Here is a 22,374-nt window from a genome sequence, read left to right as displayed (position 1 = left end):
CAATAGATTTTTAAAAAACAATTTTATAATCTTATTTATGGATATTACCGTTAAATATTGGTGCATAACACATGTAACATAAAGAAGTGCATGCATTACTGTGTTAGTAAGCGCATGTTGCTGTGTTAATCAAGAAATGCATGACTAGGTTTTACAGTAAAATAACTAGGTAGTATGAAGCTAGGTATTTTACTCTTTTCAAAGTCTATGAACTTTCACTTTTTTTTTTGATAAAATTTTTATTAGATCATTTTGAAGAACAAACAATAAGAATTACCTTTCTAGATACTATTTTGATTTTCCTTGTTATTATGTTGCCATTTGCAACTTCAGAGCATAAAAAGACATTTAGATCATGATAACTGCATTCTCCATCAACATCAGGCCAGTACCTGTAGTAACCCTATGATGAAATTGATAAGCAAAATATAAAAGTATTTTTTTTATTCATTTAGCTTTTAAAGATTAGTAAATTTATACTATCACTAATGTATTTACTAAGTGATCATAAAATTTAAATAAAAATAGCAACAAAAAAAGAAAAAAAATCTACCTCAACACCTTCTTGACATTTAGCTAACATGACAATGGTATGACACTGTTGTTCCACCACCATTTTCCAAAATTCATAAGCAGAGTCTTCTTTTGGTGCCAATGTCAAAATAAAAGAGTTTCTTTGTTTGTAGCCCTATATGAAAAGTTCTTAAACTTTATTTTGCTATTTTGTTATTTATTTCTCTGAAACTTTGTAACTAAAACAATATTTTTTGTAACAATAAAAAGAAATTACATCCACAAAAGAAGCATCTATATATTTTCCTTCGCTAAGCAACACTTTGTAAAGATTGCTTCCCTGCATATCAGATTGTGTGCTTTGACATAAAACCTAAACAAATATTTCGTAGTGACATATTAAACTTCACAATTTCAATTTAAAAGTATAAATTTTTAAACATAAATATATATTTTTTGTTAATTCGCCTCCCCAAGGCCAAGAAGGCTACTATAGACGAGGAGGCTACTTAAATGTGGTTATAACCCTCTCTCAACTCTATAACTCTGAAACACGAACCATGACAAACAAGCGCCGCTGCGCGGAGAAACAAGTTGAGCGTGGTACTACCAGGGACGTGGTGGGGATCAAACTCGGAACCTCTCGCTTATGAAGCAAGTACTCTACCACTACACTACTACCTCATTTTGATTATTATATATAATACAAATAATAAAGCTTTTTTGTTACAAATCGTCACCTTCAATTAATTACAATCTATATTCTTAAGAATAATTTTAAAATTGATAATTAAATTTTGATAAATTGTATGTTCTCTGACAGTTAACAATTAATTTCTCATTAACAATTAGTTGACAACTTGGTTCAAAAACTTAATATAACCAACTTTAAACCAAATGGTCATTGCCATGTTATATAAAAAAAAACCTTACTAACAGCCATCATAACATGAATAAATACAAACATGTAAATGTTTGTAGTTTATTCATATAAAATCTTCAATCATCAACTACAATGCTTAACACAAACCTACTACGTTTAACATAAAACACATTTTCTTTCAGTTTGGAAATAAAGATTAGCTACTTTTTATATTTTATATTTTTTTAATTCCTTTCTTAAATATTTAAATAATAACACATATAACTTAAAGTTAATGCAATAACTAAAATTTCTAATGTATACAATAAATATTTACAGAAAACTCATCTGCCATTCCAGTACCATTCATAAGTTCTTTAGTCTTCTTATCCAAATCATCTAATGTTATTTCTGTATTACCAAACTCTATATATTCCAAAATGGCCATATGGGCAAAAATGTACTGCTCCTGTTAAGAAAAAGTTAATTATCTATGAATAACTAAACCTTATTTTTTTTGACAAAATAAAAATAAAAAATTTTCCCATTTTTAAATGTGGTAATAAACTTGAACATTCCAATTATAGACCTGTTTCTCTTTTGTTTGTTATATGTAAGATATATAAAAGATTAAACAAAAATCTATCATTCCTTTAGATAACAATTTGATAAATAAGAACCATCATGACAAATCTCTAAATTACAATAATGTACAGGATGAAATTTCATTGTTAAGTAGCACATAGGATTAAAATAAAATAAAATATAGAGAGTATAAACTAAAATAGAAAAATGTAAAACTATGCATGTCACTAAAAAAAAAAAAATTTAACAAGAATATTAGAAAATGGTGTTGCTGATTATCAACTGAGTATTGTAAAATATAAAAACTACTTTAATATGATAAAAAGTCTAAAAAATAATAATACTTCTGCATTTCTGAAAAAAATAGAATTTTAGGTCTTATAAGAAAAAATTAATATTTTAAAATGTTGATTAATTTGGTACATGTTACTATATGTCTATTTCGTCCTCACCTTGAATATCCATCTTTCCTTTATGAAAAATACAAATCTTAATGAAAAATACCAATCCTATTGAAAGAGTACAATAAAGCAACAAGACTTATGACAGGATAGTTATGAAGTAAAAATAAAAGGTTAAATATATGTACGAGTATATAATTACATAGTCAGCACAATAGAACCTTTTTTTTATAACATTTAACAAGTCAGCTGAAAAAAAAGGATCGGTATTGTATTGATTATCAGAGAAATTCAAAGAATTTGCTAATAATAAAGAGAAAACTGATTGGGCAATATAACTATTGTTATATTGTCCAATCAGAAGGGCCAGAGTATTTTCCAGAGTTTTGAAAAACTAGAACCATTTTTTTAGTAGGCAGAAAAATAAGATGCAGTTAAGCACTTAGAGAGTATTGAAAAGATCTCTAGAGAACACTTTTGTAAGAAAGATCTCTAGACAACACTTTTGTAAGAAAGATCTCTAGAAAACACTTTTGTAAGAAAGATCTCTAGAAAACACTTTTGTAAGAAAGATCTCTAGACAATACTTTTGTAAGAAAGATCTCTAGACAACACTTTTGTAAGAAAGATCTCTAGAAAACATTTTTGTAAGGTTATAACAGGAATGTGACTGTTAAAGTTTTATGATATAGAGTGTCTGGACCGCAAGCTGTAGATAAGTTTAAGAGAGAAATAATTTTAGCAACAAAAGACATTTGTGATTTAAATGTTTAATAATGGATAAAATAATTTTTTCTTAGATTATTGGAGTGCAATCATTATATTCAATAGAGAGAATAGCAGATAAGTTATTTTCAAATAGTTCTGCATTATCCTTGGGAGTTGTAATACAATCAGACCCCAGACCCATACATAAGAGATGAAATGTTAAACTTACCTTTGTTAGTGACACTGTTGACTATTTTTTTAAAGTATCTAGAGCCTAACTTCTGAGATAAGATATGAGATTTAGTAAACTGTCAATAATGGAACTTAGCATCACACAGGACCTTTTTCATTAATTTCTAGCAACAATATAAAAACATTTGTTCTAAAGAGAGTTGTTCTTGTGAAAAATTGTTCTTGTGAAAAAGTTGTGGAAAAAAAATTAACGAGAAATTGTAACTTCACAAGAAGTTGAAAAAAAATTCTTGAAAATAATGGAATGGCTTAAAATGGAATGAGGCTTAAAACTGACAAGCTTCCATATCTGTCTGAATCTGAGAGATTAAATAAAAAGCACAATTATTGGTTGAGAGACAAAAAAAATTTGCTTAAGACTGTCGATTAGAAGATTATGAAAGGAATCCCTGTCAGTGCAATGATAAGTGCAATGATAGGGTCCAAAGAAGAAATATTAAATAAAGGATTTAGAGAAATCATAGCAAGGTCCTACCATGGTGTCATACTACCTAAAGAAGAAAAAGAGAAACTGAGCACAAGCTAGGGTCAGAGAAAACATGAAAATAAGAGTGAAAATGAGTGATTAGAGTTGCCTAGAAAATGATTGGCAATCACAACTATTTGAGTAAAAAAATGAGAAATATAAAAGTTAAAAACTTTAGAGCCAGTAGGGTCAGTGGTACCAAAGCCAAGTCATTCAGTGTCATGAGCATGGTGGGTAAACCTGGTGGGTTGAGCATGGTAAGTAAACCCACCAAATGTCCCTGGTGGGACATTTGGAGGGTTTACTCACCATGCTCGTGACACTTTCATTTCGCTTTAACACCAAAAGTACTGCCATGTTACAATCCACTCCGAACATAGCTTTATTAATACTCTAATATTTTACAGTTTTTAATAGGATCAGCCTCTCTGAGAGCTACCACAAAGTTCAGGAAACCTTATAATCAGCCGGTCTCAAAAATATTAAACTGAGTTTTAGAGCTGTACCCTTATTAGGATATAACAAGGAAAGTTGCATAACCACTAACAAGTAGGCACATGCAAAAACTCATGAATAGAGTAAAGAAGATTTAGTTTTTATCATCCTAGGCAGGAAACAGTTTATCACAAAGTTACATCTATGTCAGCCTAATATATGAAAAAAGGGTGCAAAGCTGGTCAAAAGAACATTTCTACTTACCCCTAAAGTTTTTGTGTAGAAGACCTACTACAAGTCAATAGCCAGATGTAGTAAACATCTGCTTAAAATTTTTATCTTCTCTTTACTCAATCATGAGCCTGAAGTCTATTTTAAGTCAGAGTTATCTTCTTCAAGTCTTTACTTAAGTCTATTTTAAGTCAGAATTATCTTCTTCAAGTCTTTGCTTAAGTCTTTTTCAAGTCAGAGTTATCTTCTTTAAGTCTTTGCCTAAAAAAGGTATAAGAACATGAAGCAGTTTATGGATACTTTATGGTTCCTTAGAACAGGTATTGGATTATATTATAGGACATTAGGCAGGTGGTTTATGGATTATATATTACCAGTAGCAGGATGATCATGATGATTCTAAATTTGACCTGACCTGAAGTAGTTAAAATAAGTTTCTTCTGTAAGCAGTATTTTAACATATTGCTCAGGAGAATTTGAATATACGTTAAGAAAAACATTTTACCTAAAGAAAAACTGGAAATTATAGTCTATTATATCATTGTAGTCATTAGTCAGTGACTGAGCTAGCACCACACTAGAGGTTCAAATAAAACACAAACATTACAAATAGTAACTTACAGGCAAGCTAACACCACACCAGAGTCTCACACAGAACCCAAACATACATATAGTAACTTACTGATGAATGAACACTGCACCAGAGGCTTATTCAGAGTACAAACATACATGTATAGTAGTTTTCTAGTAAGCTAACACAATGCCAGAGGTTAAAACAGTAAACAAACATACATAGGGAAAAGTACAGGTAAGCGAAGATCTCCCAGAGGTTAAGACAGAACACAAGCATACATATATAATAAATTATGGGTAAGCTAAAACAGTATCTAACACAATTTTAACTCCATAAGATAAAAGATAATATTAATAATTGATAGTAAGTAAACTTTTTCTACCCTTTGCTGACAAAATTGAATAATAAAAGGCAGCAGGACATGAGACAGGTTGTACTGGATTACATGTTACCACTAGCAAAATTATTATGATGATCCTGGACCTAACTTGAACTTAAAGATACCAGCAATCATTCGTTTAATTTTAAATTAAACTGCTTTAACAGCTTGATTAAAAATATGCTTAAACTGTGAAAAACATAAATTTTTTCCAATAGGCATATACAAAAAAATACCAATAGGCATATAAAAAAAAAACTCACTAATGTTTGCACCATATTGGTTCTTCTACTTCGTAAATGCTGCAAATAATTAAATATATCTACGGTTCGTTCATCATCAATTTTGTCAAGCATATTATCAATTAAAATAAAACAACCAGAACGTCCAACTCCAGCACTAAACAAAAACAGACTGTCATAATCCAATGTTTATATATATACATTGGATCTTGAATATTTATTTATATATATATATATATATATATATATATATATATATATATATATATATATATATATATATATATATATATATATATATATATATACAGCGGTGGATCACTAATTTTTTTTTCAAAATTTATTTTTAACCTTAGTATAATTTTATTTTGGAAAAAGGTACAATTTATATATTCTGAATTTTATTTTGGAAAAACACCAAATTTATATATTCTGAACAACTAATATATATATATATATATATATATATATATATATATATATATATATATATATACAGGGTGCGTAAAAAATTCCCGTACAAAAATATAAACAGAAAAAACAGCAAAAGTTCCTGTACAAGATGAGAAACAACTTACACTTTAATTTAAAACAAAATAATACTAAAAAATACTAAAATAATACAAGGAATTCAAAAGAATACTAAAAACACACTATATATTGAAAGAAAACACCATACAGATAATTTTTTTAAATCATACTTTTGTACAGGAACTTTTTCTGCACCCAGTATATATATATATATATATATATATATATATATATATATATATATATATATATATATATATATATATATATATATATATATATATATATATATATATATTTAAACAACTTTAAAAAGTATTCTACACAATAGAGTGCTCAATGTTCTTAAAAGAACAGAGCAATTATATTAGTAGTAGAAAATCACTTAACAAAATTTTTTTCCATTTAACACTGTGTTTCATCAACAAAGATTCATCAGAAATGGATTATCAAATTAATAAAACTTCAATTTATACCAAAATTAAATTACAGGAAGTTGCAAATGTCTTAACTACTGTAAATTTTCACACATTTGTGGAATTTGCTGACACTATTATAAAAAGAATTCTTTAGAAATGATTACTTATGCTATTTTTTTTAAATGTTTTTTTAAAAAGGGTAGTTAATGTAAATATTATTTGAACTCATTTATTTTTATAGTTTTTTAGGAGAAACTTATTTTCGTGCCTACATTTAGAAATTAATTCCGATCTTTTGTTTAATAAGCATTCTTGATTTGCATGTGTAATTATTTCAAATTTTTCTTGTAGGCATAGTATGCATTTTTTGGAAATATTGTTATATGCAGGCGCTGTTTTAAGGATAGAGCAATTCAGTATAAAATCATCAATATTATTTTCTTTTAACTCCCATATATATTTTGACAGCATGGTGTCTTTTGAATACTTTTTATTCTTGAAAGATTGCTTATGATTGGCAAAACGTTTTTTCCATTCACCCTCTGTTGTTATATATATACCCTATATTGTTTATCAGGTACATTCTTAGAGGAAACAACACATCTATATACCACATTTTTTGATAAACAACTTCCACTCATTGGACAATTGATTTTTTGTTTACAATTACAATTTTCTGTAGTTTTTTCATTAAGGATTTCTTTTTTGTTTAACAAAGCCTTATTGTGACCTTTTATAATTCTTTCCATATTTTTTGTGCAACTGTAGCTAACTTTAATTGTATTTCGATTAAAAATTTGATGTAGTTTATTAGATCGCGGGAAATGCTTATCAACCAATTTTAAAAACAATTTTCCTATGTTAGTAGAAACATTTTTGCTATATGGGGGGTTGAACCAAATTACATTTCTAGTTCTATTTCGTTTTTTTGTATTCTTTTTTTCAGGGTCAAATTTTAGTTCAAAATTTTCAAAGCCACTTTTTTTTAGGGCATCTTCAAATATTCGTTTAGAGGAATTGAATACATTTTCATTTGAGGAATTTTGGTTTAGTCTGTTATTAATTGAAATCGGGATTTGTTTTAGAACTTGGGGTGGATGGTTAGAGTTAATGTTAATATATAATAGTTCATCGTTTGGTTTTTTGAAAGGCTTATATGAATTTTCAGAGAGGTTAAATGTGACATCAAGAAAATTCACAATTTTTAAATTTATGTTTATTTCGATTTGAAAGCCAATATTTTAAAAAATTTTTATAATATCTTTTCTAATTTTGTTGAGCTGTGGACCAGATTTTCTACGCATTACTATTAAAACATTGTCGCGATAAAGGCCTAAATCTTTTATATTGATTATTTTACTTAACAAAACTAAGATATATAGTCCAACAAATTCACAAATTTCTGCTCCGTCATAACTGCCCATTGTTACATCAAAGCAGTCATGTATGTTTTTCTTTTTCCAAGTTTCCTTATTAAAATAAAGTAAGGTTTTTCTACAATTTTTTATTATACGGATTGTGTCATCAGGAATAGCTGTGTGGCTTTTTGCAAATTCAATAGTCTTATCTAAAATATCTGCGGTTATTGAGGGGTAAAAATCATTAATGTCAAATTGAATAAATGTGCAGTCATTTTTATTTTCGATTATGGAGAACCAATTTATAACATCAGTGGTATTTAATTTATTTCTAAGAATATTATTAATTTTGTCCAATTTAATTTTGCTTATATGTCCAACCTCACTTTTTGAGGGAACCAATAACCTACAAGGAAGTTTGTTTTGAAAATTTGGTTTATGGTCTTTTAGTGTTACGAAGGCTTGGGCAGGGGCAGTTGATTCTATTCTATTATCAAGGTTTATTTTTTTAGCAATACTTTGCGCTTCTAAATTAATTGCCTTTTCCAAATTTTTAGGGGCTTTTTCATAAGAACTAGTAATATTGTAGCGTAAAATTTTTTCATAGTTTTCTGTTGTGAGTTGGTAAATATTATTTGTTTTATCAGCAAAAACCAAAATATTAGGGTTTGATTTAATTTTTTTAACATCTAACTTTAATTCTGTTTGAAATTCGTTTTTTATAGGGCGAAACTTTATTGTTTTAATTAAATGTAATAGGTCATTTTCAAAATTTTCCAAATCAGGTATAAAAGGTGGGGAATTTTTTGTTTTAAATCCATAATTATCATTATTATTAAATGTATCATCTGTTTTTGTATTTGGTTTTAAGAAAAAATGGGCTTTCCAACGAATTCTTTTAATAAAATGCTCAACTTTATCAATCAAAGCAGTAGTATAACTTTTTTCATCTAGTATAGGTATATTTTTCAACGAGTAAGTGAAATTATTAGTTTCCATAATTACACGGAATGTTAAAATACAATTAAGAGTGCTCAACAAATGTTAATAAGGAGCCTAATATATATTTAAACAACTTTAAAAAGTATTCTACACAATAGAGTGCTCAATGTTCTTAAAAGAACAGAGCAATTATATTAGTTTTATTAATTTTTATTAATTTGATAATCCATTTCTGATGAATCTTTGTTGATGAAACACAGTGTTAAATGGAAAAAAATTTTGTTAAGTGATTTTCTACTACTAATATATATATATATATATATATATATATATATATATATATATATAGATATAAATATATAAAATATATATATATAAAAGCTAGTAATTAGCCAAAATAAAATAATATTAAGCAATGAACTTATTGAAAGATTAAGAATAACCAAACAGTAAAAACAATTAGCAAGAATCAACTTGCATTATTATCTAATAATAAAATAAAATAATTAAAATAAAACAACCAGAACGTTTTCTTTTTATCAAAAAAAGAAAAACATTTTTAGAAAGAATTTTTATTGTATTTTATATTTATTATAAAAGAATTGTTTCAAAAATATTTCAAAAAGCAATAAAAAAATATTTTAGAAACGTGTTGTTCCTCCATTTGTTTTCAAGCACTCTTGTACTCGTTCTGGCATTGAATTTATTAAAGTTTTAATTACTTCATCAGGCACATTTTTCAAATGATGAGAGATAGAAGATTTCAAATCTTCCAAATTGTAAAGTTGTTCTTTACCAAGCTTGTGATCAAGCCACGACCATAAATTCTCTATTGGATTCAAGTCTGGACTATTGGCAGGCCATGGAAGCACTTGAATTTTATTAGAATTGAACCAATCGCTAACAACATGCGCTTTATGACATGGCGCATTATCTTGCTGGAAAATAAATCCATCTTGCAACTGCCATAAATCAATGCTAGGAATAAGCGAGTTTTCCAAAATTTTGATGTACCTTTTTTTGTTGAGTCTACCATCGAATAAATGAAAAACGCCAACTCCACAGGCACTTATACAGGCTCAAATGCCTATTGAATCACTACCTTGTTTTGTTCGCTTCAAAATGCATGATTCATCGAAACGTTCGCATTACGCGACCTTTTCTGTTGTCTACCTTGACATTCATTTCATCACTAAAGACCACACGGCTCCACTGATCTGTTGACAAATTTTTATGTAGCTTGCACCACTCTTTCCTGGCAAATTTTTGTTTTTTATTTAAGCGTGGTTTTTTTGCAGCAGCACGCCATAAATAATTTAAATTGTTGAGGACCCTTCGCATATTTCTAGGGCTTGCTTTCAGACCATTTGACAGTGTATGTTTCGTAGACAAGTCTGTAGATGATGCTTGTCTGTTTTCTTTTATTAATCTCACTAACGAGCAAACATCACGGTCATTTGAAATTTTATTGCGTCCAGTCCTATGACGATCATTAATTGACCGGGTCTCTTTGTATTGTTGAATTATGTTAATAATGCAAGAGTGAGACCTTCCAAGCTTTTCTGCTATTCGTCTGATGCTATAGTCTTCTTCTTTTAATACAAGAGCCGCTTATCTGTCTTTTTCTTCGATCTTTGCATGCATTTTTGCAATATTTTTATATCCTTATTGCAATTCAAAAAATAAATGTTTGTTTGATATTGAAACTCAGGTTTCGACATTTTATTTTATAGCCAACGTAATAAGCAATTAAGATAGTTAAAAAAAATAATGGAATATTATTTCTAATAAGTACAAATTAAAGATTTGAAAGTGGTCGTTAAATTTTGTCCAACTTATTTAAAGAAGATTTATAAGTACTCATCAGTTTTTTAATAAGTTAAACGCTATTTAATTAGAATTAGATTAAAAAAATTATACCACTTTAATCCGTATGTTTTAATTAACAAGATATTAAAAAAAAAAAATTTTAAATGTCAAGTAGAATCTTCTTAATTTTAATTTAAAGATTAAGAAACCAACTAAAAAATGACTTTAACTTTTGGCCACCGCTGTATATATATATATATATATATATATATATATATATATATATATATATATATATATATATATATATATATATATATATATATATATATATATATATATATATATATATATACATATATATATATATAAAGCAGATACACACACCATGTGTGTGTATTTGTGTAACTTGGAGTTTACAGTGAACACAGAATTTTGTACAGCTTACAGTAAACACTGAATAGTTGACCAATAATATGATATAATACCTAATGATTGATTGACTAATTATACCCAAGATATAAGATACTTTGTAATACTACAATTCTCAAACTTATAGGGGTTATATGGTTAAACTAAGAATATTGAAATTAAATAAAAACAACTCACCTGCAATGCACTAACATTGGAGAGTCATCAGTATAATAGCGACGAACCCTTCTTCGAAGTGATAGCAATGCAGTTGGGTAATCTGGAACTCCATGGTCAGGCCAAGACACAAAGTGAAATTGCCGAACTAATCTTATATTTTCTGACTCATCCTAACAAGATAAAAAATTTGTAGGTTTGCAATAATTTTTTAGAAAACACCAAATTTATATATTCTGAACAACTAATATATATATATATATATATATATATATATATATATATATATATATATATATATATATATATATATATATATATATATATAAATATATATATATATATATATATATATAAATATATATATATATATATATATATATATAAATATATATATATATATATAAATATATATATATATATATAAATATATATATATATATAAATAAATATATATATATATATATAAATATATATATATTTATATATATATATAATATATATATATATTATATATATTATATATATATATAAATATATATATATATATATATATATAAAATATATATATATATATATATATATATACAGGGTGCGTCAAAAGTTCCCGTACAAATATATAAACAGAAAAAACAGCAAAAGTTCCTGTACAAGACGAGAAACAACTTACACTTAAAACAAAATAATACTAAAAAATACTAAAATAATACAAGGAATACAAAAGAATACTAAAACCACACTATATATTGAAAGAAAACACCATACAGATAATTTTTTTAAATTATACTTTTGTACAGGAACTTTTTCTGCACCCTGTATATATATATATATATATATATATATATATATATATATATATATATATATATATATATATATATATATATATATATATATATATATATATATATATATATATATATATATATATATACATAAAAGCTAGTAATTAGCCAAAATAAAATAATATTAAGCAATAAACTTATTGAAAAATTTAGAATAACCAAACAGCAAAATAATTAGCAAGAATCAACTTGCATTATTATCTAATAATAGCATTATTGATTGATATACTTACTCCAATTTTTTGTATATGGAATAATCGAATTACATAATCAGCAGTTTTATCGATTTTAACCAATGTTACTGAAACAGAACTATACTTTATGGTTCCTTCATCTGGCCAGTATTGACAGCATTTTTCCTTAAAAAAAAAAATTGACGGTAAAAAAATTTATAGCATTAAAAATAAATTTGTATAAATAAATTTATGTATTTATTTACAACTAAAATACGTTATTATATATTTTATTACAACCACAATTATTATTGTTATTATTATTATCATACATATACAATACAAAATATAAATTATTGTAAATATACAGATGTCTAAGATTGTATCATCATTGGGCTAGTGTGTGCATTTTTTAAGAATAATTTTTTTTTAATCACCGTTTACCATCTTTAGTTTTAAAATATCGTAACATTTTTAGTTCTGCTAAAGATTGTTTTTCTTTATTGTAATCGGTTGTGAAAAAAAATGAATAAAGAAGTATGAAAACAAAAAAAAAATGCGTAAATAATAGTATTAGTAGATTTCTTGCTTTGTAAGTAAGAAATTTCGTACTTGATCCCCACCACATGATTGGGAGTATTACACTCCCAATCATGTGGTGTTAAAGCTCATGTTTTGTAACTAAAGGATTAATGGAGGGTTGTAATAACAATTAAAATAAAAAATGTTACAAAGATTAAAAAAGCACAGTTTCCTCAACTGTATTGGGCCCCTTGGCCTTTGGAAGGAAAGAGCAGTAAAACAAAAAAGTATAAAAAACAAACAATTTTAAAGCAATATTGCAAGGAATGCTCTTTTTTGTTTGATATTGAATATTTTAATTTAAATAGCTATGAGCATTGGTTCTTATAATACTAATAATCTTAGTTTTTATTTTATTGCTGTTTTCAAATTTTTTTTTTTAAAAAATGACATTATAAGCTATATCTTTTAAAAAAATCTTTGTCTAATCTTTTATAAAACTGATTAAATTTCAGTTAAATATTCTTTTAACATAATGATATCCAAATATTATGGCTAGATTATGAAGCCAATAAATATGCAACCGTAGTTTGCGGTTTCAGATAAAATTTGTGGTCTAGGTTTGTGGTTTCAAATAAAAATATGCGACCTTGGTTTGTGGTTTCAAATAAAAATATGGGAGTTTGGTTTAGGGTTTTAAATAAAAAATATGCAATCTTGGTTTGTGTGACCAAGATTTGTGTTTCAAAGGTTAGGGTTAAGAGAAAATGAAAGTAAAAAATAAAATAATAATTAGCTTTCTTAATTGTAATGGCCCTCAAAGCCTTTGAAAGGCAAATTTATTAAAGCGCAAACAAAAAATAAATAAATGAAAATTTCGTTTACCTTTTCATTTTCAATAAGATTTGTTAGCATAACAATGATTCTAATGTTCTCTTGATAAATCATATGCCAAAAATCGTTAAGACCATTCTCCATGGGACCTTTAATGTTTAAGCATAAAATTAATTTTAGAAAGAAACAAAATAATTATCAAGTATGTAATATACTAAATATGTAATATATTAATATTAATATGTTACGAAAACTTATTATTGGTACAATAGAAGCTCATAAAACATTAAACATTAATTAATATAATTAACTTGTGTACATTAAGAACTAATTTATAAATACACCAAATGCAAACCTCTACATAACATTCTAAAGCTTACAACAAAATATCAAGTGAAAGAATTTTAATAAATTTTAAACACCATTTTTAAGATATGATCTAAATGTAGGTACAAAAATTTCCTCATTTTAAACAAATGATTAAAGTTGTCTTCATTTCACTTGAATTTAGTTTTGTAATTTTGAAGCAGTTTAATTAGTTCGAACTTTGCACATGGCTAATGATTGTCAATAGAAATAAAACTCAAAGTTGCATAAAAAAGTTGTTTTTTCTACACTTTAAGTATAAGATATTCTGTTATTAGAATTTAAAGGAATTTCTTAAACATTGGGCTTCTATGAACTGCAGAAATAATTTAATTGCAGAAGTGTTTTCAGTAGTTTTGGCGGCTGTTTAAAAGTCTTTTTTTCAGCAACTTCTACCTCTTCTATGTCTCTATTCTAATGTCTCTCTTCTATGAGGAAGAGTTAATTTAATACAAAACTAAACAACTAGAAAAATATTTTTAAAGAAATGACACCTAAGTATTAAACAAAAAAGTTTATAAAGAAAAATTGAGTAATAAAAATAATAAAGAAAAACCAAATTATAAAGAAATACAAAAGAAAAGCAAAAATTAGAGCAAAAAAAATAATTAGACGTCAAAACAAAGTTTCTTAAGAGAGGCATGAAACATGTTATTATCAATAAAAAATTTTGATATCAAACATAGGAAAATTGTTCCTAATAAAACATTAGAAAGGCAAAATGAAAAATGGTATCAATAAAAACATAAATTAATATCAACAAATTTCATTAAAAAAAAAATTAACATGTTTATCTTCATGCTGTTGTTGAAAACAAAAAAAAGAATAACCTTGACTGGAGATATACTTGTAATCTGATTTACAATTGCATCCCTAAAATGACAATACAAAAAAATACAGAAAATTTAATAATCACATAGAATTTACAATCAACCTAAAATAAAAGAATTTAAAAAATCATTATATGTAAGCATTATGTAAACCTTGTACATTTAGAGGTAGAACCTTTTGCTTTCAAACTTCTGCAACTCAAGCAAACCCCTGCCCAATTAAAGAGAGGGTTTTTTAAACAAACATTTTTTTAAGAAAAACTTTTTTGACAAAAAATTTTTTGTTTTGACTATTGTGTAAAAGTACAAAGTTTATGCCTGGATACTGCTTTAAGCCCTAAAAATTACAAAATATAAAGTAAATAGAAAAATTTCATAAGGTCTATATAAAGTTTCCATATGATCTATCTAATGCTTCCATTTGATCTATGTAATGCTTCTATTAAAGAATTGTTTTTGTTCATTAAGTAGAATTGATTGTGAACTCTAATAATATGAATTTTAAAAATGCACTTAAAATAAACCAAGTTTAAACACTCTCATTTTCTTATAAATTATTGTTTTGACTGGTACAAAGAGAAAACCTAGGGTTGCATTTGTTTATGCTTTCTAGCCAGTTATTAAGAAAAAACACTTTGAAAGAAAAAAATAAAAAACTTTTTTTGAAATAAAATAATTAAAAAAAGCAATCAAAAAATTAATGACAAAAAAAAATGAAATAAAGTTTAAATGCACCTATAAATTTTTTATAAATGAAATATATAAATACGGGATATGACCCATGTTGTTTTCAAACATTAGGTAATCGTCTTGGCATTGATACAATAAGTTTTTCAATCATCTTGATTGGCATTGTTTTTTGGAGTATTTTGTGACTAGTTATTTGCTTATTTGTTAGTAGATAATTCATCCAGTTCCATAAATTTTCAATCAGGTATTTTAATGACCAATACACAAGTCAAACTTTTAAGTAAATAACTAGTATTTAAATGACACTACCAGTTAAATAGAAATTTTTTTATTGTTGTACAAACACTGAATTCAGAAAAATTCAAGCACCTATCATTTTGTTCATGGGTTATTTTTATTTGGTTTTCAATGAAATTTGTCCAATAAAAATATGATCTTTTGATGAGGTTATATCAGCTGAAAACTGATAAGTTGATTGAAATTGTATTTATTCAAAATAAAATAAGAATAAGTATGCAAACACAATATCCTAACATTAGCAGGATTTTAATTAATAAAAATGCAAGAAGACTGCAAGAAAAAATCTATAAATTAACGAGTTTAATCAATTACAAGTTTTCTTATCAAAGTAAGCTTAAACTTTATTTTAAAAAATTGACAGGATTTAATTGCTCGGTTAATTTTCTCATCAGCCTCCACCACCTTTATGATATCCTTGCAATTTCTTAATTTAACATAATTTAATGATATCTCCCTAAATTACTAAATTAAATTCATAACACAAGTAAACATAAAAATGTGTGCATCTTATCAATTTATTGGGTTATCATTTTTTAAAAGATTTATATGCATTAAAAAAACTAATACGTTTAAACTTTTTGTACAAAGTGTATAATTATTCTAGCTTAGTAGAAATTCCAAAGGAAAACTTTAAAATAACTTTTCATTTTTTTTCTAGAATAAAAAACAATGTAAATATCATGAAAATCTTAAAATTGATATGTTTATATATGTGAGTGTGTGTATATGCGTGTACGTGTAAGAGCAACTTTAGTTGCTAGACACTTATAAACCAAAAAATCTCTTACCTGAATATATGAAGCATTGATGTAATCAGATTGCTTACGCTTACAGTCAAACTTAAGTATAACTCGAGAATGATCATCTAAATTAAAAGTTATCAAAAATGATAATAGAATATATATTTAAAAAAATGAAATCATTAGAACTTATTTATTTTTTAACTATTTTCATATTTCTTATGTCATTTATAATAATGTAACTCTTAAATTAGGAAAAAGGCTGAATAAAGCTTTAAGTGCTGTTGTGTGTGTGCATAAGGGACATAATCATGGCTCATTCCTGAAAAATTAGTCATTAAAATGTTTTTAGTGTATTTACATTATAATATAGTAATACATTTCATCACTATATAATTTTATTTGCATTATTTTTTAATTATATCACTACTTATTTTTAAATACATAAACTATTTTTCTGGAAAGAAGGACTAAAATCATGTACATGTTTTAAATGTTATTTGAAAATATTTTTAAATAAAAAAATAAACCTTTTTTATACTAAATTTAAATCAACTACATGTAAAAACTCTAAATTCTGTAATTCTAAAAGATGAAACTTACAAGCTGCAATATCACCATATCTATTTTTAGGTCGGTTTTCTGGGCGGTCTGCTACTTCCCAAGGATAACATTTCCCACTCATTGTCTCATTCTAAAATTTGAAAAACAATAAATAAAAAAAGAATGTTTTATTGAAGAGATGATAATACAGATGACCAATGTCAGGTCAGTGGTGATTTAGATTCAGGTAAATATACATGTGGTGATTTTAAGAACAGATTTTGGAGTTGTTAAGTGAGATTACAAAAGGATAGATATCAAAATCAAAAGAAGTATGTAGATTCTTTCCAAATTGCAAAATTATCTTTAAAAATGCTAACTGGCATGATGGCATGAACAAAAGAAAAAAGATGTTTACATAAAAATAACCCACAACAATAAGAACCCTGAATTGTTGACATGCTAAGTGGTACACTAAACTTATGCCCTATTGTAACAGTGGCAGCAATGAGAAAAAAACATATTAAGTATATTATTAAACATAAAATGATGAGTACTTGCATTAATAAATAAAAGTTAAAGAATGGCATAAGAGAAACACAAACAATAAAATAAAAATATATATACAATAATAAAAACTAAAAACAATTAAAGCACTCTTTGATCTCAAGACCGCATGTATATGATGCAACACGGTAATCTACTGTGCTTCAGTAAAAACTCTTTTCAATGTCTCATATTTCCATATAAAAGATGATTTAGAAAAGTAATAAACATTTGGTAAAGTAAAAAATTTGTAATTATTTTTTGTTCTAAACCCTAAGCAACAGGAAAAAACATCTTGTTTTTACTGTTGCTTAGAGTTTAGAAATAGTTATATATTGTAATTCCGGTAATATAATGTAATACTTGTCATGTTGGTAATATACTTGTAATACATGTCAATAATCATGTCAACGTTAAATTAACTAGCATATAATTTGGGTATGTCCTTTTGATTTAAAATTGCTCCTAATTACCATAATATATTTTTTAAAAATATAAATATATGTAAATAAAAATATAATTATATGTAAATAAAAATATAAACATATGTAAATAAAAATATAAACATATCAAAAGTTTATTTATCAAGATATGTATAAAATTAGTGTGACAACTTTTCACATGAATTCATTAGAGAGAATTTAAACTTTTTTTGTTTTTTGTTTGCCGATCATGAGAATTTCAAGAGGTTAGAAGCCAATGGAATAATCATTTAACCACTCAGCCACCTCATGAGAAAACAATTCAAAGTTTGGTTAACAAGTTCAAGGATTCGGCCACTATCATTCTATTGTTATAAAGTAAACTGTTCAAAACATAAAAGAAATTACTACTCAAATATCATATAGAAGAAGCTAAAAAAAACAACCAAATATGAGAGCTAAGAAAGATGATTTTGAAAAAAGAATAGGGTTTTGTGATATCATACTGTCAATGTTTGAAGAAAATTTCAACTGGCTAAACAAGATTATCTGATCAGAAGACAGCTAATTCACTCAGAATTGTTGCTATTAGGACTAATCAAATTAGTCAAAAAAAATACCCAGAAAAATGCTCAACCTTTAGAAAGAGTAACAGTGTGGTGTGAAATAATTTCAGTCTTACTGATCCATACTTTTTTGATGTTTTGGTCACAGATAACTCATATTTACAAATGCTTGAAGAGTATTATGGCTTTAAGTTAAACAACATGGCATGTCCTTTAACAACATGTACTTCAAACAAGATGAGGCATCTCCCTATTATTCCAGTAAAAAGCAGTAAGAAGCTGGCCTGATCAAAGGTTCCCTCAAAAAAGGATAAAAAGAAAAGGTCCAATGAATGCCTGCTCTTTCTCAGGATTTTCTTCTGCAGATTTCACCCTTTAAAAATATAGCATACAAGGGCAAACTCTCTACAATTGCTGAACTTAGTGAGCTTCTTCTATATGATATTTGAGTAGTAATTTCTTTAATGTTTTGAACAGTTTACTTTATAACAATAGAATGATAGTGGCCAAATCCTTGAACTTGTTAACCAAACTTTGAATTGTTTTCTCATGAGGTGGCAGGGTGGTTAAATGATTATTCCATTGGCTTCTAACCTCTTGAAATTCTCATGATCGGCAAACAAAAAACAAAAAAAGTTTAAATTCTCTCTAATGAATTCATGTGAAAAGTTGTCACACTAATTTTAAGCAAACGTGTGCAGAGATAGACATGGACATGTGTAGAAAAGTTTGCAAAAATGTTACTTTGAAACACTGCTAAAAGCTAGATGGTAAACAAGTTGAATAGCAACATTTTATTTTCTGATAAATATACTATTAAATAGAATTATAAAACATTCTTTCTTTATTATTTGCTTAAATATTTTAAATCAAAAGCACATAAACAACTTGTGAAACACTCTGTAAAAGTGTACAAAAATAACCTGTACAAAAAGAAAAAAAAATTACAGAATAACACAATCAAATTAACTGATTGTATTGTTGCTGTTGGTTACTGTTGAAAATTATTAAATTTCAAAGGTATTTATCATTAATATTTTTATAATTTTATAGTTCATTTAAGGTTTGATATAAGTTCATATTAATTACTAAAAATATTAATTTTAAATCAGTTTTACCATTAGTTACAACTATTGTTTGTTTAGAAAACTTGATATTTTACATAACATAATTTAACAGGAGTATACACATACATATGCAGATATTTATTTCACATAAGCATAGATATGCATTTCACATATATACACAAATATATATTTCATAAATATATACAGATATATATTTCATATACATAAATACAATAAATACCTTAAATTCACTGGCTAGAACTTCATAATCATTTTGTTCAGCACGATTGATATATTGAGCAAAACTTTCAACTGGGACTGGATCATGACTTTTAACTGGATCAGCTAAATAATAAAGCTGAGAAAATGAATAAACACAATAACAAAATGTAATTAAAATAATTAACAGTAAGGCTGTCAACAGGTAACCGGGCATTATAAATTTAGTAGCATTAAAAAATTTAAAATTTTTTACATTCTTATTTCAAGTTGAAAATTAGTAGTAGTAATATAAGAATTTAACAATAGGTAATTTAACACTAGGTATGTGAAAGAAGATCTTAAAGACTTTGTTATTTAAAATTTCAATAGCTGAAACTTTATTCTGATTTCTTTACCACCATCAGAATTTGTGAACATAACATTGAACATAACTTTCAAAAAGTTATTTGAATTTTTTACATTTAGAAACCTACTTATTATTTCTTGTGCTATGTACAATGTTTCCCTTTATATAAATCAGAACTCCTCTACCCAGATGAACTTCTCTACAAAAATATAATTTGGAAGCTCATTAAAGAAATCTAAGTTTCACTTGTGCAAATTTCAAAACATTTTTAGTTTCTTCTTAAAAAGGTATACCTTTTTAAGAAGAAACTAAAAATGTTTGTTCTAAAAAAATTGATTTGTTCTAAAAAATTGATTTGTTCTAAATTAAAAATTGTTCTAAATTATTCTGATTTGTTCTAAATTAAAAATTGCTTTGTTCTAAAAAAATGATTTTAAAAAATTATTCTTTCTTTAATTGTGCATAAAAAGTTCATTCTGAATAACTAAGATGTTATAAGAAATTTTTATCTATTTATTTTATTTTATTAATCATTTGTTAATTTGTAGCAAATAAATGTTCAGTAAAAGCTAGCTGTTGTAATTTATTTTCATGCTTTATTCTTACAATAATTGCAATAAAATTAAATTTAAAGTTTAGATCACTAAATAAATGACATTATCAAATGAAAAGTTTTTATTGACTGTTTATAAGCACAACTTTTAGAAAAGTATTGCTTTTTAATACATTTATATATATGTAAATCTGTAAATATAGTTTTAAAATGCCAATATTAATCCTAACAGTTTTTTCAGAAAAAGAAGAGAACACTAAAGAATACTTAAAACACCAAATTTTATTTTGCCGTTTTAAATGTCCTAACATCATTATGCTTAAATCCATAACATCATTATGCTGAAACATCATCAGAACATAAATTTCTTGAATTTGTTTATTCAATGTGCTTTCCAATAAGATTCGACATATTTAAAATTTAATTGATTTAACATTAATAGTGTAGAGAAGTTTTTGCATGTAACCTTGAGAGAGCACTTTGTACAAAAGCTTCACTTCCATATATTTTAAATAATTCCAAACCTCATTAGAACTTCAATTAGATATTAATAAGGACTAAAAATGCAAAATTTAGACTATATTTTCTTTATATTTACTTCAGTAAATCTTCCAATTCAATAAACACTACAAGGGCAACATTTAATATTTGGGTATTTTTATATTTATAAATTATTTAGCTAAAAATATTAATCAATTAAGCTTCAATAAATTAATATACCCATATAAATAATTCTAGTTTTTATTTGAGACATGTCACTCTCTGTTAAAACTAACTGAAAAATTTCACAGAGAGTGAAATCTTTCAGCTAGTTTAAAGTGATATTGTCACTCTCTGTTACTCTTTTAGAGTGACAGAGAGTGACAGAGTTTCACTTTAAACTTTTTCACTTTTTAGAGCGACAGAGAATATCACTTTAAACTAACAACAAATAAAATTAAAACATTTTTTAAAGCTACATCACGAATACTAAATAATTGCTCAATTATTTGAATTGATATTTGGGTGTTGAACCTTAGTAACATCATATTATGAACCTATGGTAAACCTAGTAATATATTATTAACCTATGGTAAACCTAGTAATATCATATTATTAACCTATGGTAAATCTAGTAATATCATATTATTAACCTATGGTAAACCTAGTAATATCATATTATTAAAATAATTTTAAATAGTGTAGCTATTTATCTTCTTTAAATACTAGAAAATTTAGATGGATAAAAACATACATAAACTTTCTGTAGGAAGTTTTGATTTTTCTTGAAATAACAACTCTTCTTTTTCATCAACTTTAGATGGAACATAGTGCACAAACAAAGATGATTTGCTGAAACTTTGTTGCGGCTGTGAATGGCACCTAAACACCATAGAACGATTTTATATAATATTATAACAGTATGTAAATACTATAAATGCATTTGCATTAATGCATATTTAATGTTTCCATAAAAAATATCAAAAAAACAAGCATATACTTATACCAAAACAACAAACATATACAAATATCAA

At 25.9% G+C, this 22,374-nt stretch overlaps 1 protein-coding gene across 1 annotated transcript in view; it reads right to left on the bottom strand.

Annotated features, from left to right (window-relative positions):
• The window catches only part of LOC100198986 (tyrosine-protein phosphatase Lar), a 51,320-nt gene that overhangs the window by 8,224 nt on the left and 20,722 nt on the right, over positions 1–22,374 (bottom strand). The window contains exons 11-23 of the mRNA XM_065817678.1: positions 22,095–22,222; positions 19,981–20,084; positions 17,199–17,289; positions 16,644–16,720; positions 14,866–14,908; positions 13,721–13,818; positions 12,374–12,499; positions 11,317–11,468; positions 5,670–5,805; positions 1,713–1,844; positions 791–886; positions 554–688; positions 278–403 (exon numbers count right to left, since the gene is read on the bottom strand). Of these exons, the coding sequence (XP_065673750.1) occupies positions 278–403; positions 554–688; positions 791–886; positions 1,713–1,844; positions 5,670–5,805; positions 11,317–11,468; positions 12,374–12,499; positions 13,721–13,818; positions 14,866–14,908; positions 16,644–16,720; positions 17,199–17,289; positions 19,981–20,084; positions 22,095–22,222 (1,444 nt within the window). The remainder of the gene's footprint in view (positions 1–277; positions 404–553; positions 689–790; positions 887–1,712; positions 1,845–5,669; positions 5,806–11,316; positions 11,469–12,373; positions 12,500–13,720; positions 13,819–14,865; positions 14,909–16,643; positions 16,721–17,198; positions 17,290–19,980; positions 20,085–22,094; positions 22,223–22,374) is intronic.

Source organism: Hydra vulgaris, chromosome 14, assembly GCF_038396675.1.
Source record: "Hydra vulgaris chromosome 14, alternate assembly HydraT2T_AEP".
Taxonomy (NCBI): Eukaryota; Metazoa; Cnidaria; class Hydrozoa; order Anthoathecata; family Hydridae; genus Hydra; species Hydra vulgaris.
This window is presented reverse-complemented; position numbering and strand designations above follow the sequence as displayed.